The sequence below is a fragment of the Mauremys mutica genome, chromosome 12, assembly GCF_020497125.1.
Source record: "Mauremys mutica isolate MM-2020 ecotype Southern chromosome 12, ASM2049712v1, whole genome shotgun sequence".
Classification (NCBI taxonomy): Eukaryota; Metazoa; Chordata; order Testudines; family Geoemydidae; genus Mauremys; species Mauremys mutica.
In genome coordinates this window covers 4,462,390-4,484,423 of record NC_059083.1, presented here as the reverse complement: position 1 = coordinate 4,484,423, position 22,034 = coordinate 4,462,390, and the positions used below count along the sequence as shown (strand labels likewise).

At 52.2% G+C, this 22,034-nt stretch overlaps 1 protein-coding gene across 3 annotated transcripts; it reads left to right on the top strand.

The window, feature by feature from the left end:
• Positions 1–1,263: 1,263 nt before the first annotated feature.
• On the top strand, positions 1,264–21,962 carry LOC123345571 (E3 ubiquitin-protein ligase TRIM7-like). 3 transcript variants are annotated; one of them, XM_044982550.1, is made up of 8 exons: positions 1,264–2,010; positions 5,337–5,680; positions 8,285–8,380; positions 10,151–10,381; positions 12,004–12,026; positions 14,896–15,011; positions 16,125–16,178; positions 20,008–21,956. In XM_044982550.1, exons 2-8 carry the CDS (start codon positions 5,501–5,503, stop codon positions 20,526–20,528), a joined length of 1,221 nt encoding a protein of 406 aa, XP_044838485.1. In that variant the 5' UTR covers positions 1,264–2,010; positions 5,337–5,500; the 3' UTR covers positions 20,529–21,956. The 3 variants fall into 3 exon arrangements, with proteins under 3 accessions (XP_044838485.1, XP_044838484.1, XP_044838483.1); XM_044982549.1 differs by lacking the exon at positions 1,264–2,010 and having other exon boundaries at positions 5,207–5,680; positions 16,125–16,157; positions 20,008–21,962; XM_044982548.1 differs by lacking the exon at positions 1,264–2,010 and having other exon boundaries at positions 5,208–5,680; positions 20,008–21,958.
• The last annotated feature ends 72 nt before the right edge of the window (positions 21,963–22,034 follow it).

The following is a 22,034-nucleotide window of genomic DNA, read 5'->3' as shown; positions in this document are numbered from 1 at the left end:
CTCTGAACAGACCCTCATCCTGCCGTTCCCCTGCACGCACGGCGGCTCCCAATGAACCGGGAAATGGCCTCCCCAAAGCAGCCACTCGGCTCCTCACCCAGCACCCCCCAGCACCCCAGTGCTCTCCTGCCCCAGCACCGCTCCCCTGCCCCCCCTTGCAGAGAGAGGCCAAATCATATAGAGAGGGGCAGCGAGCAGCTAAGCGAGCCCACAAGGGCGTCAAGTCCACACAGGGCTGCCGGGGTTGGCTCCCTCTGAGAGATGGAAAGAGCAAAATCTGTGGCTTGGCCAGAGCACGCGCGGGGATGCTACAGAAACCAGCCCTTGGGGACAGTGGGTGCGATGGACTCCAGCTGTGTAGGAATTGGGCCATAGGGAACGGAGAGACCCAGGTGATGAGAGTGGTCGGCATGAGGGACACGAGGCCTCAGAGTAGCCCGGCCTCAGGAAATCAGGTGCCATTGAAAGCCGGCGTCTGGGAACCAGGACCATGGAGAACCCAGACCTCTCAGAGGTCTGGAACTCACCTGTGAGGGGTGGCCACCAGGCCTGAATTAGTCTGGCACCTGCCAGAGCTAGGGCACCAGGTGCATTTGCTGTCACTCCTGGTTGGGAGCTAATTCCCCACCCTGAACTGCTGGGCTGTATCGCCCGGACTCATCCTGAGCTATAAACTGTGAAACGCCCTGACTGAGGGATTGGGCAGAGGGACTAACTGCTACTTGCACTAATCACCAGGAGGGCTCACTAGCTGTGAGCTGCACCCTGCTTGCGAAGCAGTGAGGCGGTGCGGCCTCCCGCCCTGTCAGAAGGGGAGAGACACACGCTCCTCCTTACACGGATACTTTCTGGAACAAAAGTGCCCTGTTCCAGTTTGGAAAGTGGAAAAGCTAAACAGAAACAAGACACTCTTATTCCAGAATAAGTAGCTCCACACAGAGTTGTTCTGGAGCAGTTACCTGGCTTTAAATTCACACTGTGTCTTGGTCTAGAATAATTTTAATGGGGAGAAACAGCAAAAACTGTCCTTATATACCCATCTATTCCCAGTTCCCTCTGTCTATGAGGACCTGGGGATTAGAACCCACAGCTGGGGGTGGCTGATAGTCCCATGGTGCCACCAGGGAGCACTGTGCAGAGTAAGTGCAGCAGGAAGTACCACCCACGAGACCCAGAGAGTGACAGCACCCTGCAGGTCTCTGATTGGCCAAGGGCCCCTATTTAACCCCAGGGGTTGACCCAGGAAGTTGTTTGAGCAACCACATGGTCTGTGGCCTGCTGGGCTTTGCCTCATCTCCTGGTGTTTGGTCTCTGACTCAACCCTTAATTCTTCCCCCTTGATTCTGAGCTGGTACTACCTCTGGTCTCCAGTCCCCGACCCTGACTCTTGTTTATGGGACCTGGCCTTGCAATTCCTCCAACTCCCCCCCAGTAACTCCCATGCCTGGTGGGGAGACCTCAGCCCAGCTGTGATCACTAGGCCAGACCGACTACGCCCTGGTCACTTACACCATCCTTATACGTACTCCTGTATCTATGCTCAGCTCTGTCTGTCACACTCTCTTTGTATCTTTATATATCTAACTCTCAAATTGTCCCTCTCTCTGTACGTATCTAATCTCTCACTCTCTTTTCATACCTGTCTATCACAGTGTCTCCACAGCAGTCTAGCTGATCGCTGTCGTTCTCTTCCTGTCTGTCTGTATCAGGCTTTCGTTATCTCTTGATTTATTGTGCTCTCTCCATATGATTCATTTATGTGTCTTGGTGTCTTCATATCTATTTATCTACATCTCATAGTCTCTTCATAGCTATCTACACATCCTTGTAGCATCAATCCGTCCTTTTCACTTGCACTCTTTCAGGTTTCACTATTCCGCCCAGTATAGGTTTGTTTTGTTTCTTTCAAGTAAAGGTTTTTTGCTTTTAATTGTACATGCAAAGTGGCTGGAACAGCACGAAACAGCAAGTGGAGCGTGCGTGTGGAGCCGCGGATTGCACGGAAAGTAGGTATGTACCAAAATCACCACCTGTCGCTTAATCTATACATAGTTACCATGCTCAGAATGGAAGAGTGTGTGTTAGATTTGATGCACGACTGGCCATTGCTTCTATGGCAATGGATTTTGTCGCATACGGGCATTGGATGACTAGCTCTTGGGAATAACGTGTATGTGTTTTTGTGATATGCGTTTGGAGCCTGTTGCAAATCCTGCTGAAATCAACAGACGTCTTGGCATTTGCTTCACTAGATCAGGTTTTCCAAACCTATCGCTTTCATGTCTCTCCCCTGGACTCTGCCCAATGTATCCACATCTTTCTTAAAGTGCGGTGCCCAGAACTGGACACAATACTCCAGCTGAGATCTCACCAGGGCTGATCATAGTAGGACAGTTATGCCCCATATCTTACATACAACTCTCCTGTTAATACACCCCATAATATTAGTCATTTTTTGCACCTCCATCATGTTGGCTCATGTTCAATTTGTGATCCACTATAACCCCCGCATCCTTTTCCGAAATACTTCCACCTGCCCAGATCTGGGGGGGAAGATCTCTCGGCGAGGGGATGCCGGGCATAGGGATCTGTGGGGGAGGTCTCTGGGCGAGGGGGCGCTGGGCATAGGTATCTGTGGGGGGGTCTCTGGGTGAGGGGACGCCGGGCGTAGGGATCTGTGGGGGAGGTCTCTGTGAGGGGGGGTGCCGGGCGTAGGGATCAGTGAGGGAGGTCTCTGGGCGAGGGGGCGCTGGCACAAGGGCAGGGCAGGGGGGCAGTGTGGAAGGGGCACGCTGGCAGCGCAGGGCTGGGCGGGCCACTGTGTGTCTAGCAGTTGTGGGTTTGTAAACAGTGCCCTTGTGCTGGGCTGAGTGGGACCGTTCCCGCTGTGCCTATTGTCCCCAACCAGCCCCTCAATCTGTGGACTGCCCCCATCACATGCCCTATTTCCCCAGTGGGGGCCCACAAATATGTTTGGTGCCGTGCCCACAAAAAGTTGATCCAGCCCTGTTCCAGCCCAGGGCCGCCCAGAGAATTCAGGGGGCCTGGAGCAAAGAAATTTTGGGGGCCCCTTCTATAAAAAACAATTGCAATGGTATATTCTCCTGGGGGCCCTTGCGGGGCCCAGGGCAAATTGCCCCCTTGCTCCCCCCCACGGGCGCCCCTGGGAAAAATAAACCTTCCACATCTCAGCACAAACCCAGTTTTGAGAAAACTTCTTTACAAGGTATTACTGGTTCTCAGCATCAGCTAGTGCTAAAAGGCACTAAAGCTCATTAAAAGGGTAGGACAAATATTTTCCATCAAAACTTTTTCTGGATCTTTCCTCCTGTCTGCTTTCCTTCAAAATTTGTTGTGTTTTTTTTAATTGAAAAGCTGAAATTAGTCTGCCAAAACCTGAACATGGTTTGGGGTTTCAGAAGTGTGTGGCCAAGTATTTGCCTCTTGCTGTGTTTGATTGTTTAAACAAATAATAAAAAAAATTCTGCTTAAAAAAAAAATCCAAAACTTTTGAACCACCTCAGCTTGTAACCAAACGCCTGAGCCCATCCAGGCAGCGATTTTTCCAGGTTTCTGATACTCTGCTGGCTTCCTTGACTCATATCTGTCTCCATAACTTTGATAAACAGAGGCTAGGGACACCATTCCTTACCCATCCTGGCTAACAGCCATTAATGGACTTAATCTCCATGCATTTATCTGTTTCCTAGAGACTGGCTCCATCGGGTCCCTCACAAACTGGAGATGGTTACTGTGGGTTTGTCTTTAGTATAGCTTATGTACATACTCCACAAACTGAGCATTTGAGCTTGCTCCAGAATCTGGGATGAGCCTATGTTGTGAAAACTGACATGCTTAAAATAGCACATGCATGAGAATGGACACAGGGTGCTAAAATTAAATTAATCCAGGGGTTCTCAAACTGGGGCTCAGGACCCCTCAGGGGGACATGAGGTTATTACTGGGGGTTGCGAGTTGTCAGCCTCCACCTCAAACCCCGCTTTGCCTCCAGCAGTTATAATAGTGTTAAATATATAAAAAAGTGTTTTCAATTTATAAAAGGGTGGAGGTTGCACTCAGAGGTTTGCTATGTGAAAGGGGCCACCAGGACAAAAGTTTGAGAACCTCTGAATTAACCCTCTGGAGCCTCAGGGAATGCAGGGGAGGGGTGGGGGTCTCCCTTGGTAGGTTGGGAAGGAGGTGGGTGGCGTAGGATATTGCTCTTCTCATGTGATCCCTCCCCCCAGTGGCTAATTTGAAATGAAGCTGCCCTCCCCTGACACGAATCTCCCTGTGGCACTGAAATTAAATACAGACCATCATTTGGCATTTGAGGTGTGACAGGGCCGGTGGCCCTAATGGAGAAGCTCAGAGCTCGGCTCCTCTGCCAGCCTCTAACTGCTGAACGAGCTGTAGGGTGGGGCAGTCGGCGCCCCCCAAACAGCCTGGCCCTGCCCCCATCCGACCCCCACCCACTTCCTGCCCCCCGACTGCCCCCCCCAGAATCCCCGACCCAGCCTGCTCCTTGTCCCCTCACCACCCCCCAGAGACCCCCCCACCCACCACCACCCCAGGACCCCACCCCTGTGCCCTGACCCCTATCCACCCCCCCTCGCTGAGTCCTGACAGACCCCCCGGAACGCCCACGATCCAACCCCCCCCATTCCCTGCCCCCTCACCGCCCCCCAGAGACCCCCCCACCCCCAACCACCACCCCAGGACCCCACCCCTGCTCCCTGTCCCTGACCCCCATCCACCCCCCCCGCTGAGTCCTGACAGACCCCCCGGAACGCCCACGATCCAACCCCCCCCCATTCCCTGTCCCTTGACCCCCCCAACCTCTGCCCCCTCCCTGTCCCCGGGACTCCCCGCCCCGAGCCGCGCGCTCAGGGGGCGGGGCCGGGAGCGCCAGGGGGGCCTGAGCCCCGCCCCGCCCCGAGCCGCGCGGTCAGGGGGCGGGGCCGGGAGCGCCAGGGGGGCCTGAGCGTAGTAAAGGGGCGGGGTTGGGAGCTCGCGCCGAGCGGAGGCAGCTGAGCGCAGCCCGGAGCTCCCAGCCCCGCCCCCTCCCCACGCGGCTCAGGGGCCCCGCCGGAGACTCGCTGCGCCGCTGCTGGATGCGCTGAGGCGCCGGGGCGGGGGCGGAGCCTGCGCTGGTCTCGGGGGGGCCCCGCGGAGCCCGGGGCCCATTGCTGGCCCCCCCCCGGGCGGCCCCGCAGGGAAGTGACGCTCCGCTCCGCTCCCCTCCGCAGCAGCGGCGCCCATGGCGGCGGCCGCGCCCCCGGCCCAGCAGCTCCTGGCCGAGCTGACTTGTTCCGTGTGTCTCGATTATTTCACAGACCCGGCGTCCCTGGGCTGCGGGCACCACTTCTGCCGGGGCTGCATCGCCCGGTGCTGGGAGGGGCTGAGCGCGGAGTTCCCCTGTCCCGAGTGCAGGGAAACCTTCCCCCGGGGGAGCCTCCAGCCCAGCCGGCAGCTGAGCAACATCGTCCACGCGGCCAGGATGCTGAGCCTGGAGTTAGCAAAGGAACCAGAGCTTGGCTCGGTGTGTGACCGACACAAGGAGGAGTTAAAAGTCTTCTGCCAAAAGGATCAAACCCCCGTTTGTGTGGTTTGCCTCCTGTCCCGAGATCACCGAGAGCACCCGGCGGTGCCCATCGAGGAGGCGGCTGAGGATTACAAGGTGAGAAATCACGGGACGGTGCAAAAGCTGGAATGGGCAGGAACGGCCTTTTAATAAAAGAAATTATGGCAAAACCATCAGATACGGTTCGACCCCCTTACGAACAGGACTTTAGCAATGGCAACAGACATAACACACTGTTAAAAAACAACGAGGAGTCCTTGTGGCACCTTAGAGACCGACAAATTTATTTGAGCATAAGCTTTCGTGGGCTAAAACCCACTTCATCTGATGCATGGAGTGGAAAATACAGTAGGAAGATATATATACACAGAGAATATGAACAGCTGGGTGTTGCCATACCAGCTCTAACAGACTAATCAGTTAGGGTGGGCTATTATCAGCAGGAGGGGGAAAAAAACTTTTTTAGTGATAATCAGGATGGCCCATTTCCAACAGTTGACAAGATGGTTGTGAGCCACTTCAGAACTGACTGTTCAGGCTCCTTCTTGGTTTGAAAATGGTTCTGGGCTGGATGGGGTTAATGTTAATCAGTTCTCATGACTACAGTAACGTTCCCAGTGTTGTCTGACTGTTTCCGCTGAGCTGTTTGAAATCACTTTTATTTATTAAAATCCCATTCCAGCCATTGCCCTTTATTTGGGTCCCGTGAGCCACTTTGGAGCTGAGTCTGCCGGTGGTTTTGTTAATAAAGCTGTTTGTTGAACAGGTGGTTTGTCGGGGTGTTCTGTAGCCCAGCATTAGTCTGGGGGGTATCGTGAGTATCGTTTTTGTCCCTTGTGCTGCCTCAGAACTGAGTGACTGAAACCATCACTTGCAGGTGGGTTTGGAAGAGGTTTTCTGCATTAGTGCATTAGTCTCAGCGAGTTGTATTACGTGAATCACTTTGGTCCCCAAGCACTTTTGGAACCATGTGTTCCAGGTCCTTTTCTGTGTTCAAATAAAAGTTTCTGAGTTAGAAAGGGTTAATAACAGCGTGTAACTAGTCAGTTCTCATTAATAAAAGATTGTTCTGAAGTGTCTGTAACAGTCTCCACTGTTTCGTCAGCAGTTTTATTTATAAAGCTAGTTGGAGCAAAGATTTTCTCTAGTGTTGTTAAGAACATAACTGTTCTCAGTTAGTTGTGTGACGTGTACAGTCGCGGGCTGTGACAGTCATTTGCACGCCTGAGGCAGTCCAAAACAGCGTCCTGCCTACGGTGTGAACATGCTCTCGCATGCACTACGCACAAGGTCCTGCTCTGCGAAGGACACCCGTTTGTTCTACGTCGGGGCTGGAGAGAATCGTCCCGCCTGTCGGACCCAGCCTGCAGGCCGCCTATCGGACAATGCACAGGCGGTCGGGCATGCAATGCAGGCTCACGTTTATAGATGGCACCGCAGTGTATGGGAATCGTGTTGGTCCCTTGTGCCACCTCAGACAAAATGAAGCTTTTTTTTTGCCATTAACTGGCACTTGAAGGTGGTTCAGAAAAGGGTTTCCGTGGGATGGCGTTCAGGGCCGTCCCTAGGCATATGCAGCACATGCAGCTGCATAGGGCACCGGAAAATTTGGGGCACCATTTCCCCTCGCTGGCCACAGCTGGCTTCTCTCCTCTCCGGCCCCTCCCTTGTGCTGGGCCCTTGGGCTTCTCCCCAACCCCAACCCTGCCCCCTCCTCACTCGTTTCCTGCTTGCTGCTGCCCCCTTCCTGCCCTCGGGGCGGGCTGGCAACTGCAGCAGCTGCTGGGAACACTCCCGTTCCCTCCCCCTGGGATTGTCTCTGTTTGAGATCTGGGCTCTGCCAAGTCCAGCAGCCCCTAGTGGTGGCCAACATCTCTGCAGCCCATTTCTGGGGGCGGGCAGGGGAGGAGGAAATTTTTGGTGCCCAACATTAATTTCTGCAAAATCCTGCATTGCGCAGTGGCACTGAATTCCCCCAGGAGCACAATGTGTTATGAGTCTGTTCTCATCACTAAAATATTGTTCTTAACTGTCTGTAAAAACACCTGATGGGTTTTGCAACAATTTTATTGACTAAAATGTTGGTCTGGGCCCTTCTGGCTCGTTCCAGCTTTTACACCATCCCTATATTTCTAGACATGCACACTGCAGTGCTGCCTCCCGCTAGGCATCCAGACGCCTATTTCCCACCTAAGCCCTAGAGCGATTCACAGTCTGGAGGAAGACAGGCGTTCGGCTGCCTAGGTAGAGTGTGAGGCCCAACCTGGTAGGTGGCCTCTGAACACACCTGCCAGACCAGACCCCACAAGCTGGTACACACAGAGGCAGCCTCCCTCCTGACTCTTAGCCCAGGGGTTAGGGTGCCCACCTGGGAAGTAGGAAACACTGGTTCAAGTCCCTCCTCCACCGGATGAGGAGAAGAGATTGGTACAGGGATCTGCCATCTCTCAGGGGAGTGCCCTACCCATGGGTATTGTGATGTGGGGCTCCCTCCCTCTCCCCTGGAGAAGCTATTGCACTGGGGATAAAGAGTCATTTGGGCCAGAGAGAGAGAGACCACAAGCGTGAGACTGACTGTATAGTCATGTGGTTAGAGCACTCGCCCATTTTATTATGTATTTGATATTGTTGCACATGTAAATAATTGGGGGGAAAATCCTCCAAAAACAACCAAAACTAAACCAGTTTTTCATTTCTTAGGACCAAATTCGGAGCCGTTTGGAGAGTTTGAAGAAAAACAGAGAAGCGATTCTGTCATTTAAACTGAGTGGGGAAAATAAAAGCCAGGAATTGCTGGTAGGTGCCATTATTACTCAGATGCAGATGTGCACAGGGACATTATCAATCCACGGCTTAGTCTGAGTGTCATCAGAGGAATAGTGAGTAACACATTCTCATCCGTGAAAGATGATCACTTCTTTCTTCTCATTGTAAAGAAAAACTGTTCTGCTTTAATTGAGAGTCAGCAGGAAAATGCAGCATTAAAGAAAGAGTTTTAATCATCCAAATACTTTCACTGCTAATTCGAGTGTAATTTGTTTACTTAACAGTAGTTTCTCCTTTAGTCTTTCAACCAAAGCTCGTTAAAAAGTTTCAAACAAAAAAGGTTCCTGCAGATAAGAGGATTAGTAGAAAACAATTTTTTTCATGGGAAAAAGTCACTTGCAACAAATTTTTCAAATTTTTTTACAGGAAATTTCAAAATGAAACAAACATTTTTGTGTCATTTCAAACTGAAATTTTCATTTTGCTTTTAAAAAGCTGAAAAATTTTAAAACGTTCATGTTTGTTTTTTATCTCCTTCTTTCTCTTTTTAGCCCTTTTTTTGACTGAGCGCACTAAAGTGAATAATTTCCAGGTTTTTTTCCCCTTAGTTTTTCCTTTTCCTTTTTGCCACTTTTTCAAAACTGGGAGCTCTTTTGAAGAGGTACAGAGAGGATGTACTAAAAAGAAAAATGGGGGGAAATGAACATTATTTTGTTCCATTTGGAGAAAAGGGAAAAAGAAAAATGAGACATTTAAAAAAAGTTATTTCAACATATTTTTCAAACAAATCAAAAGAAGTTCCATTTTGAAAACTAAGAAATGGAAACAACGTTGAAATTTCAATTATTTTTGCAAATTCCTCCACCCCCCACTTTTTTGGCCAGCTGCACTTTGAACAGAGAGAACCGCAGCTGGCCAATCAGTGCAGCTGCTCTGGGAATCTGCTGCCCCAGAGGAGGAGGGTCACTTAGTGCCTAAGACAAAGCACAAGGACTTCATTGGAAAGACTCTGGGTCAGTTCAGTGAGCTTTGGAACAGGCCCGGAATGGTATCGCTGCTAGACATTGCCATGGAGACGATCTGGGTCCAGATCTGGTCTGATTTCCTGGCTCCTCGGGTATCCGGGGCCAGAGAGTGCTCCAGAAACAGCATGAATTCATGGGCTTCTGTCCAGTTCACATGCACTCAGTCCTAACCAACCTGCAAACTCAGATTTGCATTTGCAAAAGGGTCTTCCCGGCAGCCCAATTTGTGCTCAAGGTCCCTGTGTGTCTTAAAATCCAAGATTTATGGTTGGCCAAATGTTATGCATCCAAAACTGTTTTCAGAACTCATGAGAGCAAATGATGGAGCTCAAGTTTTAGTACTTTTTTTTTTTTAATGCCCTTTATGGCTCTATGTATTTTGTGGACAGCTTGTGTTCCCCAGATCAAGTCTAGTGCTTCTTAGTTTGGGTTCTGCTGTTTCCTCTACTAAAATAATCCTTGCCAGTCCAGTTCTGAATCCCACACCTGCTGTGCTTCCTGTTACTAGAAGGATCTGGTTTTCTAGAAGCCACTGATCACAGATTATCTGAATCATGCAAGAAAAATTCATATTCTAAACACCAGTTAGGACTCTTGAAAATCTATTGGAAAATCTTCTGTCTACTGAGCATAGAGTATGTTCTCCATAAAATATCAGAAGTTAAATTCTGCGACGTTGCAATGACATGCTGCCACGTGCATAAAATGTCCCATGACTCACTCCGTAGTCTTGTCCTTGAGCAGTGATTTTCCTGTTCGTATCTTGTCATTTCAGAAACAGCTAGAAACTGAGAAGCAGAAGATTGTGTCTGAATTTCAGCAACTGCGCCAGTTTCTGGAGGAACAAGAGCGACTCCGCCTGGCCCAGTTGGAAGAGCTGAATCAGGAAATTGAAAAGGGGAGGGCTGAGTATGTTGCCAAATTATCTGAGGAACTATCTTCTTTCAGTTCCCTGATCAGTGAGATGGAGCAGAAGTGCCAGCAGCCAGTGAGGGAATTCCTGCAGGTGAGACGGTGTTAAAAACACCCCAGAACCTTTCTCAGGGCAAGAAAGTCTCCTAACCCTTCACTTTTGGAGTGTAGGAGTGAATGGTCAGAACATACAGTATTGCTACAATATACATTATTGTTCCTTAAGGGCTTGATAAAATGCCCATTAAAGTCAATGGAAATATACTTCTTGAATACAATGAGCATTGGATCGAGGCCTAAATGAAAAGTAATTCTTCTTTTGAATTCTAGTAGGAGAAGACTCCTCCAAAAATCACAGACTCCAAACTCTGTTCTCCCTGTCTCATGGTGCAGGAACAAAGGGACATTCAATAAAATTAGAAGGTGACAAATTCAAAACCGATGCAATGAACAATTATTCACACATCACATAATTAGACTGTGGAGCTGATTGCCACCGGATGTTGCTGAGACCAAGCATTTAGCAAAACTCAAAAGTGATCAGATATTTATATGGATAACAAGAATATGCAGAGTGATATTAAACCTCATACTTCATTCCTTCTGCCAGGCTCTAACTGTTAGAGAGAAGGATGAGAATGTAGGAGGCAGATTATCTTATACCTTCCTCTGAAGCATCTGGCACTGTCCACCTTTGGAGACAGAATAGTGATTAGATGGACGTCCGATCTGAGCCAGTCTGGCATTGCCTGTGTTCCAAACGCTAATGCCAAAAGATTAAAGATGGAACCAGTCTTTAATTATGGAAATAGCTACGATTGAGGCTAAGATTCCATTTAAAGCCTGATTTTGCCACTTTCCTACATATCACAAAGGGAAAATCTTGGCCTTAAAATTGACACATGAGGTCTGAGGCTGTGATGATTTTTCTCTGCCAGAACTGAAGTTAGACAGGGAAACTGTTCGTTACTTACGGTAGCCTGAACATGTAAATAGTTATTACAATTCCAAAAGCCTTCTGATGATTTTATTTTTCAAAAAATGCCTCTTTCTAGCAAATAAGAAAGAAGGCGAGAAATAAAACGTAGCATCCTGGATGTCTCTAGCTGATATTTAGGTCAGATTATCTGTTGCGACCAGTATCTGCTGTGGGAAGCATTCTTCACTCCTCAGGTTTCCTGCATTGAACCTGGGATGTAGGACAGTGATTGGCCCTGTGTTACTGTGTACCCCACACCCACTGCTCTCACCCAGCCCCACCTTCCTGTGGATGTCAAGAAGCCCACAGGACCGGCCTTCAGAGTGTTTGTGGGCGAGTGGGGAGAGAGTTTACAGCATGGGGGCATCCCTCCCTCTGGCCCCACTGGAGTCTGCAGGAGGGGATCTTCCCCACACCTGTGAGTGTTAGAAAGATCCTTGTTCAGCACATTGCAAGACTGAGCCTTTGATTCTACGTGCCGGGTGGTTATGCAAATGTCACTACACAAAGAGCCTGTGTGCCTCCTTATAGAAACTTCCCGGGCCCAGCTCCTGCAGTCAGAGCACTTCCCTGAAAGAGCAAAGGCAACACATTGAATGTTTTTCTTTGCATTAATAAATAACAAATAATTTCTCTCTGAACTTCCAACTGTGAAGACAAAGTGAGTCCCCTCCAGAGCAGGAGGGATCCTTAGTGTGAGAGCTGGGACTGAATTTCCTTTTCTCTCTCCCCTCTAGGACATCAAAGGCACCTTGAGCAGGTAGGTGGCTCCTTCTCACTCTCCCTTTCACTTCCCAGGGCAGGGAAGGGATTTTAAACCTGAGACCTGGCTCCCCACGGCCCAGCAGAGCAGAGTGTGGGGCTGGTTCCCAATCTCCCTCCGTTACATCTAATCTCGGGGCTGTTGTCATTGTGACCAGACTCCAGAATAGAGCAGCCTGAGAAAAGAGTGATTGACCTACAGACAGGGGTGTTATTTGTAGTGTGGCTGGTGGAACGGAGACCTCAGGGGACTGGGGATGGAGAATGAATCTCTCATTTCTAGGTCATAGACTCCAAACCCCATCCAGGTTGGTAGGGATGGAAAATCGGTGCCATCTGATCACTGTTCAATGAGCTGTTTGTTTCTATTTGTGCAGTGAGCTCTAGCCGTGTGCTGGGCGTGGCAGGAGATACGATGGAAGAGACGTTCCCTGCTCTGAGGAGTTTATAACGTGCTGTTATCAGTAGTGCTATGGCAGCGCCTGGAGGCTCAAGCCAAAATCAGGGCCCAACGTGCCGGATGCTGCACAGACAGAGACAGTCCCTGCCCCAGGGAGGTTACAGTCTAAATAGACACAAGAGACACAGGGTGGAGGGAGGAAGGATTAAAATCAGTTGAAGGGAACATTCAATGGAGGCAAAGTGCTGCACTTTGGGAGGAAAAATCAAATCTACAACTAGGAAATGGGGAATCACTGGGGAGGCAGCAGGACTGCGGGAAAAGCTCTGGGGGTTGCAGTGGGTCACACAGTGAAGGAGGCGGCAGGGTGATGCTCTTGTGAAAAAGGCAGATGTGACTGTGGGAGGCTGTCCCAGGTTGCTGTATTCACCGCAGGTGCTGCCCCCTCCTGGCTGCTCTGGGGATTAGCTCTTCCAGGGCCAACCCCTCCCCTGGCGGCTCCACCCCCCCCCCCCCCCCCCGTTGTCTCTCTCTCACTCTGCAGCCTCATCTCTCCCCCCAGGAGCTGCAGCTTCCTCTGCGTGACTCAGCCCCCAGCCAGGTCACTGAATGGTTCCCCTGCTGGGGGGCAGAGTCTCGCTGGCCCCACTGCCCAGGCAATGCCGCTCCAGCCGGGGCTGGGTGGGGAGCTCGAGCCGCCCACTGCTCCAGGGTCCAGCCCAGGGACCCTGCCACATGCAGGCAACGTCTGCTCCCTCCCTGGGCTGCTCCCCACTCCCCTCCCACAGGCCTTCGTCTCCCCCCTGCTCTCTGACGGGGGTTAGACCAGGTGACCCTGGCAGCCCCCTCTGGCCCTGTGAGTCTAACACTCCCTCCCCCAGGCCCGGCTCCCAGCAGCCTGTTCTCTGCCTGGGTCCCTCCTGCCCTGTCGAGTGCACGGGGGGGCTGCAGACTCCTCACTGCAGCCATTTCTGCTGCCACCTGCCTGACTTTGCACGAGCCCAGCCCCCACCTGCTCAGCTGAGCTTCATCGTCCAGCCAGGGGTCACTGCTCTGGCCTGAACCCCCCGTGTGTGGCCTGTCTCCCCAATCTCCTCGTTCTCTGCTTCCGTCACCCTTTCCGGGGGCTGACGTGGGGTGAACACCCAGCACAGGTGTGTTAACAGGAGTGTCAGGGTCAGACACAGGAGGACGTTGTTCCCCCCTTCTTGCCACGGGGAGGCCTCAGCTGGAATCCTGTGTCCAGTTCTGGGCACCGCACTGTGAGAAGGATGTGGAGAAATTGGAGAGAGTTCAGAGCAGAGCGACAGAAGTGACCCGACGTTCAGACTGGACGAGCTGTGAGGAAGGTTGCAATAAATGGGTGTGTTCAGGCTAGAGAAGAGGAGACTGAGGCAGGGCCTGATAACAGTCTCCAGATCTGCCTGAGGCTGTTCTGCAGAGAGCGGTGACCAGTTGTTCTTCACGTCCCCTGAGGGCAGAACAGGAAGGAATCGGTTTAATTTGCAACAAGGGAGATTTACATCAGTGCGACGGGGTCCCGGGGTGCAACCCAGAGCATCCATGGAGTCGGTGCCTCTGTATCACAGATCCTTAAATTTCACCCAGTTATTCCTGTGTTCAGCCCAATAACTTGTATTTGACTAAATCCTGACATGTGTTGACTAAAGCACCTTCCAGAAAGCCAGTCAGTCCTGATTTACCAACGTCAACAGACAGTAACACCTGAGGCCGCCTAGAAGTGGGGGGGCCCCCACTGGTGCCCAAACCATGGCCCCTCCCCTGCTCCGCCTCTTCCCCCGAGACCCCGCCCCCTGCTCACTCCTCTCCGCCCCTCCCCCATCACTCACCTTTCAGGCAGGTACCAAGGCAGAGAGCAGAGCTCTCCCACCTTTAAAAGTGATGGGGCCACGGCCCCCTGTTCTGGTGCCCTGTCAAGAGATGGAGAATCCACCACTTCCCTGGGCAGTTTCTGCCAATGGTTAATGCACCCGCACTGCTAACAATGTCTGTCTGATTCCCATGGGCATTTCTCTGCCTTCAGCTTCCAGCCATTGGTCCTTGTTCTGCCTTTGTTTGCTAAACTGAGGAGCCCTTTAGTGCCAAGTCTGTTCTCCCCAGGACGGTGTTTATACCCCACACTCAAGTGCCAGGGTTCTCTCAGGACAAGGCATTTTCACCAGCCCTCAAATCAGATTTGTGGGTCTTCTCTGCACCAGCTCCACTTTTTCAACGTCCATTTTAAAATGGGGACCCCAGAACTGGATGCAGTTTTCCAGTATCGGTCTCACCAGAATGAAGGGGAAACTTGTAGTGTCCAAACTGGGATTGGACCTGTTCCTGGGGCAACAGAGAATTTAACCTCCAGGGTCTGCTGAGCTACAGCCATTCACTAGAATAAAATACATGTTAGTAAAACACAAACATGACCGAACTCCACAGCGAGTAACACTGGGTTGTTCTTCAGATGCGGGAGGGAGAAGTTTCAGAACCCAGTGGCCTTTTCTTCTGACCTGAAATGGAGAATCTGGGAATCTTCTCAAAGAAACGCATCTCTGGAGACCATAATGAGGACATTCAAAGGTAATAACCAGTCACCTGGGGGATTTTCTCACCTATGTTACACTGATAATTGACAGAGCTGGGGAAATCTCTTAGGGACAATGATTGTGGATGGAGATGGTCAGCTAATCATTTGGAAACTATGAATTCCCTACCCAGAACTCAGTACGGCCCACACACACTGGGTTAGGGACCTGCATTCGGACTCCATAGCTGCTAAGAAAGGAAACCCCCAGGAACGTTAACCTGAGCTTGAGCTTCCTGCTGAGTTTACTGTTTCTGGAGTATGTTTGTTTGGATTGTTTGTCTGCAAGGCCTCCGGTGTCACCACAGTCCCTCTCTTGCTTCAGAGCAGGGCTGGGGAACCTTTTTCTATCACAGGCCATTGACCCACAGAAAAAAATCAATCGCTGACCACACATCCATGGGAGGACACAGAGGGGGCCTGGAGGCTCGGGGCTTCCCCCGCAGCAGGCTGAGCCAGCGCTCGCAGCTCCAGCCCCACAGAGGGTGTGGGGGCAGTGGTGCTGGAAGAATTTTTACAAGTGGGGGTGCTGAAAGCCAGTGGTCCCCAAACTTTTTATCTGGCACCCCCCTTACACCTGTCTCTGCCCCCTCTCCCCAGAGCTGGAGCCAAGAGGGGGCTGTGGTTCTGGGAGTGGGGGCGGGTTTGTCTACACAGCAATTAAACACCTGTGACTGGCCCGTGTCCGCTGATTGCGGCTCAGGAGGTTCGGGGTTGGGCTGGAGCCTGGGCTCTGCGACTCTCTCCCATCACAGGGTCCCAGAGCCCAGGCCTCTGCCCAAGCCCCGGCATCTACCCCGCAATGAAACAGCCCCAGTGCCCCAGCCCTGCGAGCCCACGTCAGCTGTCATGGGCCAGCCACAGGTGTGTAATTGCTGGTAAAACATCTCTGGTCTGTCATGTCCTTAGTTTCTAATGTTTGGGGTTATTTTATAGTGAGGGGTGGAATGGTTTGTACTGGTCTGAATTGCACTTAACCTCCTTCACTAGAACTTCATAAAGTTTGTTTTCTTTTCATTTTGCTTTTGTGTTAGAACATTAACAATGTGAATATATCCCTAAACACGACCACCTGACATTTCGTCTTTTTCCCCCATTTCTTCCTCTAGACTCACTGTTGTCTAGACAGCGGTTGGACAAAGGTAAATTTCTCGGATCAAAGGGTGAGTGAAAACTTTCCTATGAAATTATAGGGGCTCATTGGCAGCACCATAGTTCAGCATTTGTTTCAATTTTGCATTTGACAGGAGCTGAGCAACATATTACTGGTGGCTGCCCAGATCTTTCCTAAAACCAGAAAAGTCGATTCTTTTCTCTCTTAGAATTTAGAATTTGTAACTAGTGGTTGGGTTACCCAGATGGGCTGGGGTACGGGAGAGGGGGCGAGCAGTGTATCTCCATAGAGAGCTAAGAATTTAAAAATGAGCCTTTTGGCAAATCAGAGAGGAACATCTCACCTCGTTCTCAGAACTCTTTATGCGCATACATCACATCCCCTGGCCATATTATTAGTATTAGCAAATGCACAAGTGGTACAATGAAGAATGGGAGAAGCCAACATACAAAAATAGACATTTCTGTTTTCTCTCTACTTTATAAGTCAAAAGAAAAAATGTTAAAAATGTCAGAAGGGGTTCGGTAGACGTCACCTGTTCACAGACAGGCCAACGCTCATGAATGAATCGTGAGAGATGCGATTTCTGAGTAAAATTAAGCCTCACTCATGATCTCACCATAGAGCCGTGGCTGAAAAAAAAAATCCCGACATTTCAGAGTTTTAAAAACGAGGCTGAATTTTACTTAGAAATCCTGTCAGCTGCCCTGGGCGCGGCTGGGGCTCCCGCTGTCACCACCCCAGTGCGGCTGCTCCCCTGCCAGCCTGGGAAGTGGGAGAGGGGCCCCCACTGTATCCCCCAGGCCTAGGGAGGGTGAAGAGCCCCAGGAGGAGCAGAGGTGGGGCTGTGAGGCTTTATTATGGCCTGGGGGCTGCAGGGGGCCTGAAGTGATTGGGGGGCTGATGGGCTGGGGGGGGGGGCTGTATTGCTGGTGGGGTCTGAGCAGAGAGGGTGAGTGCTGGGAGGGTGAACTGAGGGCGGTGGGGTCGGGGTGCTGAACTGATGGGGGGTGATGATGGTGCTGGGGGACTGAATTGGGGGGGTCGGATGGGGACAGAGCTGATGGGGGCTGGGGGACAGGATTAATTGCTGGGCAGGAGATGGGCAGATGGGGGGTGAGAGCTCCTGCAGCAGGAGCAAAAATCCCCTTCTCCAGGACAGGCGGGAGAGTGGGCAGCACTGACTGTCACATGCACAGCCCTGGGGAGGGGCCAGGGGGGTTCAAACAGCAAGAGACTGACAAAAAAGGACAATAGAATCCTCTTTAAAAATGTCCTGATTTTGAGGCCACTCTCATGACATTTGATCTCTTGAAATTAGCAATACTGTATTAGCCATTGCTGCTAATTGCCAATAATCTGCTGGGGGCACAGACAGGAGGCATCACACTCTGGCTGCTCTCTGCTTCGCAGCCCTGAGGCCCCTGGAACGAGGGGCCAGGCAGACTAACGGAAGGACGACAAAGGTGGCTTAAAACCAGCTCCCTCTGACCCCCGCTTGTCTTCCCCCCCCAGGCACAAGGATGGAGTCACTGAGGGTATGTCTACACTACGGGATTATTTCGATTTTACAGAAACCGGTATTTGGAAAACAGATTGTATAAAGTCGAGTGCACGCGGCCACACTAAGCACATTAATTCAGCGGTGTGCGTCCATGTACCGAGGCTAGTGTCGATTTCTGGAGCGTTGCACTGTGGGTAGCTATCCCATAGTTCCTGCAGTCTCCCCCGCCCATTGGAATTCTGGGTTGAGATCACAATGCATGCTGGGGCAAAAACAGTGTCGTGGGTGATTCTGAGTAAATGTCATCAGTCAATCCTCCGTCCGTGAAAGCAGCGGCAGACAATCATTTTGCACCCTTTTCCCTGGATTGCCCAGGCAGACTCCATAGCATGGCAACCATGGAGCCCGTTTAGCCTTTTTTCACTCTCACCGTATGTGTACTGGATGCTGCTGACAGAGGCGGTACTGCAGTGCTACACAGCAGCATTCCCTTGCCTTTGCAAGGTAGCAGAGACGGTTACCAGTCCTATTGTACCGTCTGGTGCTGTCATGGGTGCTCCTGGCTGGCCTCGCTGAGGTCGGCCTGGGGCATATGGACAAAAATGGGAATCACTCTCCAGGTCATTCCCTTCTTTATGTTTTGTCTAAAGGTAGAGTCAGTCCTGCCTAGAATATCAGGCAAGTCTACTAAAGAACCAGAGAGGCAAACAGCCGCTCCGAGTCAGAGCCCCAGACATCCCGCAGACATGATGAGCTGCATGCCATTCTAGGGGGTGCCCCTGCAACAACCCCACCTGTTGCTTCCCTCCTCTCACACCCCTCCTGGGCTACCATGGCAGTTATCCCCCTGTTTGCATGATGAAGTAATAAAGAATGCATGAATAAGAAACAACACTGACTTTATTGAGATAAAACTGGGGGGAGGCAGCCTCCGGCTGCTATGATATTCCAGGCAGGTCATCTCTATTGCTCATTAAAGGGTGTGGGGGGGGAGAGGAGCACAGCCTCCCACTGCTATGATAGTCCCGAATCTTCATTAGACATGAAAAGGGGGTGGGAGAGGAGCGCAGCCTCCAGCTGCTCTGATATTCCAGCCAGGACTGAATCTCCAGGAGACAAAGCTTAAAAAGGGAATGACTGAGAGTCATTCCCATTTTTGCCCAGGCGTCCCCGACCGACCTCACCAAGGCCAGCCAGGAGCACTCAGGGGATGAGGACGGTTACCAAGCCTATTGCACCATCTGCTATCGGGGAGAGGAGAGGAGGAGAAGCTGCTGTTTAGCGCTGCAGCACAGCGTCTACCAGCAGCATCCAGTAGACATATTGTGAGGTTGAAAAAAGGCGAGAAACGATTTTTTTCCCTTTTCTTTCACGGGGAGGGGCTGATGACACATACCCTGAACCATCCGTGACAATGTTTTTGACCCTTCAGGCATTGGGAGCTCAGCCAAGAATGCAAATGCTTTTCAGAGACTGCGGGAACTGTGGGATAGCTGGAGTCCTCAGTCTCCCCTCCCTCCCTCCATGAGCGTCCATTTGATTCTTTGGCTTTCCGTTATGCTTCTCACGCAGCACTGTGCTGAGTCCCTGTAATGGCCTCTGTCCATCATGGCCTTGAAGATTTTTTCAAATGCTTTGGCATTTCGTCTTTTGGAACGGAGCTCTGATAGAACAGATTTGTCTCCCCATGCAGCGATCAGATCCAGTATCTCCCGTACGGTCCATGCTGGAGCTCTTTTTGGATTTGGGACTGCATCGCCACCCGTGCTGATCGGAGCTCCACGCTGGGCAAACAGGAAATGATATTCAAAAGTTCACGGGGCTTTTCCTGTCTACCTGGCCAGTGCATCCGAGTTCAGATTGCTTTCCAGAGCGGCCACAATGGAGCACTCTGGGATAGCTCCCAGAGGCTAATACCGTCGAATTGCGGCCACACTAACCCTAATCCAACATGGCAATACCGATTTCAGCGCTACTCCCCTCGTCGGGGAGGATTACAGATACCAGTATTAAGAGCCCTTTATATCGATATAAAGGGCTTTGTTGTGTGGACGGGTACAGGGTTAATTTGGTTTAACGCTGCTAAATTCGATATAAACTCGTAGTGTAGACCAAGACTCAGACTCAGGGTCTGGGGCCTGGCTCAGCCGAGCTGATCCTTTCACTCTGTCCCTGAACTGGCTCTGTCAGGGTGTGAATCCCCCCGGCCCATGGCTGAGATCTCAGCGCTGCTCCCCGTGCAGAGCTGGGTAAATCCGGGAGTGGGGAGGTTGCCTGGTTCACTCCCCAGCTGGGGCAGGTTCTGTCACTGACACGATCAGACCCTGCCCCAGGGCTGAGCTCTGCCCCTCATGCTCTGATTCTCTCTCTGCAGCGAACGTGACTCTGGATCCAGACACGGCCCATCCTGAGCTCATCCTGTCCGCGGATCGGAAAAGTGTGAGATACGGAGACACACGGCAGGATCTGGCCGACAACCCTGAGAGATTTGACACCATATGCTGCGTGCTGGGCTCTGAGGGATTCACCGTGGGCAGACATTACTGGGAGGTGGGGGTGGAGGTGGGGGGAGTCTGGGGCATGGGGGTGGCCAGAGCATCTGTGAGGAGGAAGGGACGGATCAGCCTTTACCCTGAGCAGGGGATCTGGGCTGTGCAGTGCTGGGAGGATCAGTACCGGGCTCCCACATCCCCTGCACAGAGCATCCGCTTCTCCCCGAGCTCAGCACCCCGCAGGATCCGGGTTTTTCTGGACTGTGAACGGGGGCAGGTGACATTTTTCGATGCTGGTACCTGGGACCCGATCTTCACTTTCTCGCCGGCCTCTTTCGCTGGGGAGAGAATCCACCCGTTCTTCTGGGCTGGTTCTAGTGCGCGGCTCACCCTGTCCCCCTGAGGTGCCCTGTCTGTGCCCACAAAACAAGCTCCTCTAGCCCCCACCCCCCTTATCTCTATTACCTGGAGGACTCAGCCGGTCTCTCCTCTCCCTCCCTCCCCTGGCACAGACAGGGCTGAAGGGGGTGATGCTCTACCCGTAGCTCTATGGCTGTGGAGGTCTGTGTTAGGTCTAGGCTGGTTCTCTGTGCTCCTGGGAGGCCAACTCTGGGGGGGGGTGTCCCACCAAGGAAGGAAGGAGCCCCTGTGTGGGAGGGACCCAGCCAAGGGCCAGGGAGAGACCCTCAACTGGGGGAGGGGAGAGCAGGGGGAGCCCTGGCTGAAGAGGGTGGGCAGGGGCTGGAGGGGACAGACCAGAGGGCAAACCAGGCGCCAGGCGGGGAGAGGTTCCCAGGAGACCAGGGGCAGGTGTCGCAGGGGAAGCAGAGCTGAGCAGGGAGGACCCAGCTGCACAGACAACGTCCTGCCCCTTGGCTTGGGGCGCACAGAGGCTGGGGACCCGTCAGGCCCCCCAGGGTTCCCCCAATCAGAGCCCAGGACTGGAGTCCTCTGCTCCCCTCCAGCGGCTCTTCCAGCTGCGTTAGCAGGACACTGGGTGGGGGGTTCGGACTGACGAGCTCCTAAGCGCCCGGGGGGCAGCGTTTGAGTCTCGACAACTGTTGACAACTGTGCCCACTTCCACCTTAATTGAATTGGCTCGTTAGCACTGAGCCCCCACTCGGTACGGCAACTCCCCTCTGTTCACGTGCTGTGTGTTTATACCTCCCCCCTGTATGTTCCACTCCCTGCAGCCGATGAAGGGGGTTTAGCCCACGAAAGCTTCTGCCCAATAAACGTGTTGGTTTCTAAGGTGCCACAAGGACTCCGCGCTGTTTTTGCTGATACAGACTAACACGGCGACCGCTCTGAAACCTGACCAGTAGATTACGTGGCCTCTTCTTTCATCCCACAACTCTTCCTCACGCCGCCATGTTCTGGAGCAGTCAATAGGGGCACTGCAAGCCAAATCCAGACCGCCAGACACTATTGAACGGAGCACGAAATCTTTTTATTTACTTATTAACAGCATCGTGTGGGAAACGTTTCTGTGGAGTCTGGACCTGGGCTATAACGTGACCAAGAAATTTGGACCTTGACAACAATAATTGACCTAGTTCAGGCCTAGTTCTTCTGCACCCCTCTCCCAGCACCCCGGGCCCATCTGAGTCTGTTTCTCCCCCATTGCTCAGAGAATCCCGGCCATGGGTCCCTGCTTCCCCTCCTCCCCAGCTCTGCAGGGACGCTCAGGGCGGGGTGGGCAGGCCGCTGTGCATTGCAAGAAGCAGGAGATGGGGCCAGCTGCAGGAGCACAGCCCCCGGATGGCCACAAGCTGGAGGAGCAGCACTGCTATAAAACCCTGCTCTGCGCCGGGATCTCCGGCTGGAGGGTGAGGTGGGCAGGGACCAGCCCCTGGGGGCTCTCCACGGCCGCAGAGATGTCTCATGTTAGGGAGGGGTGGGAGGGTTT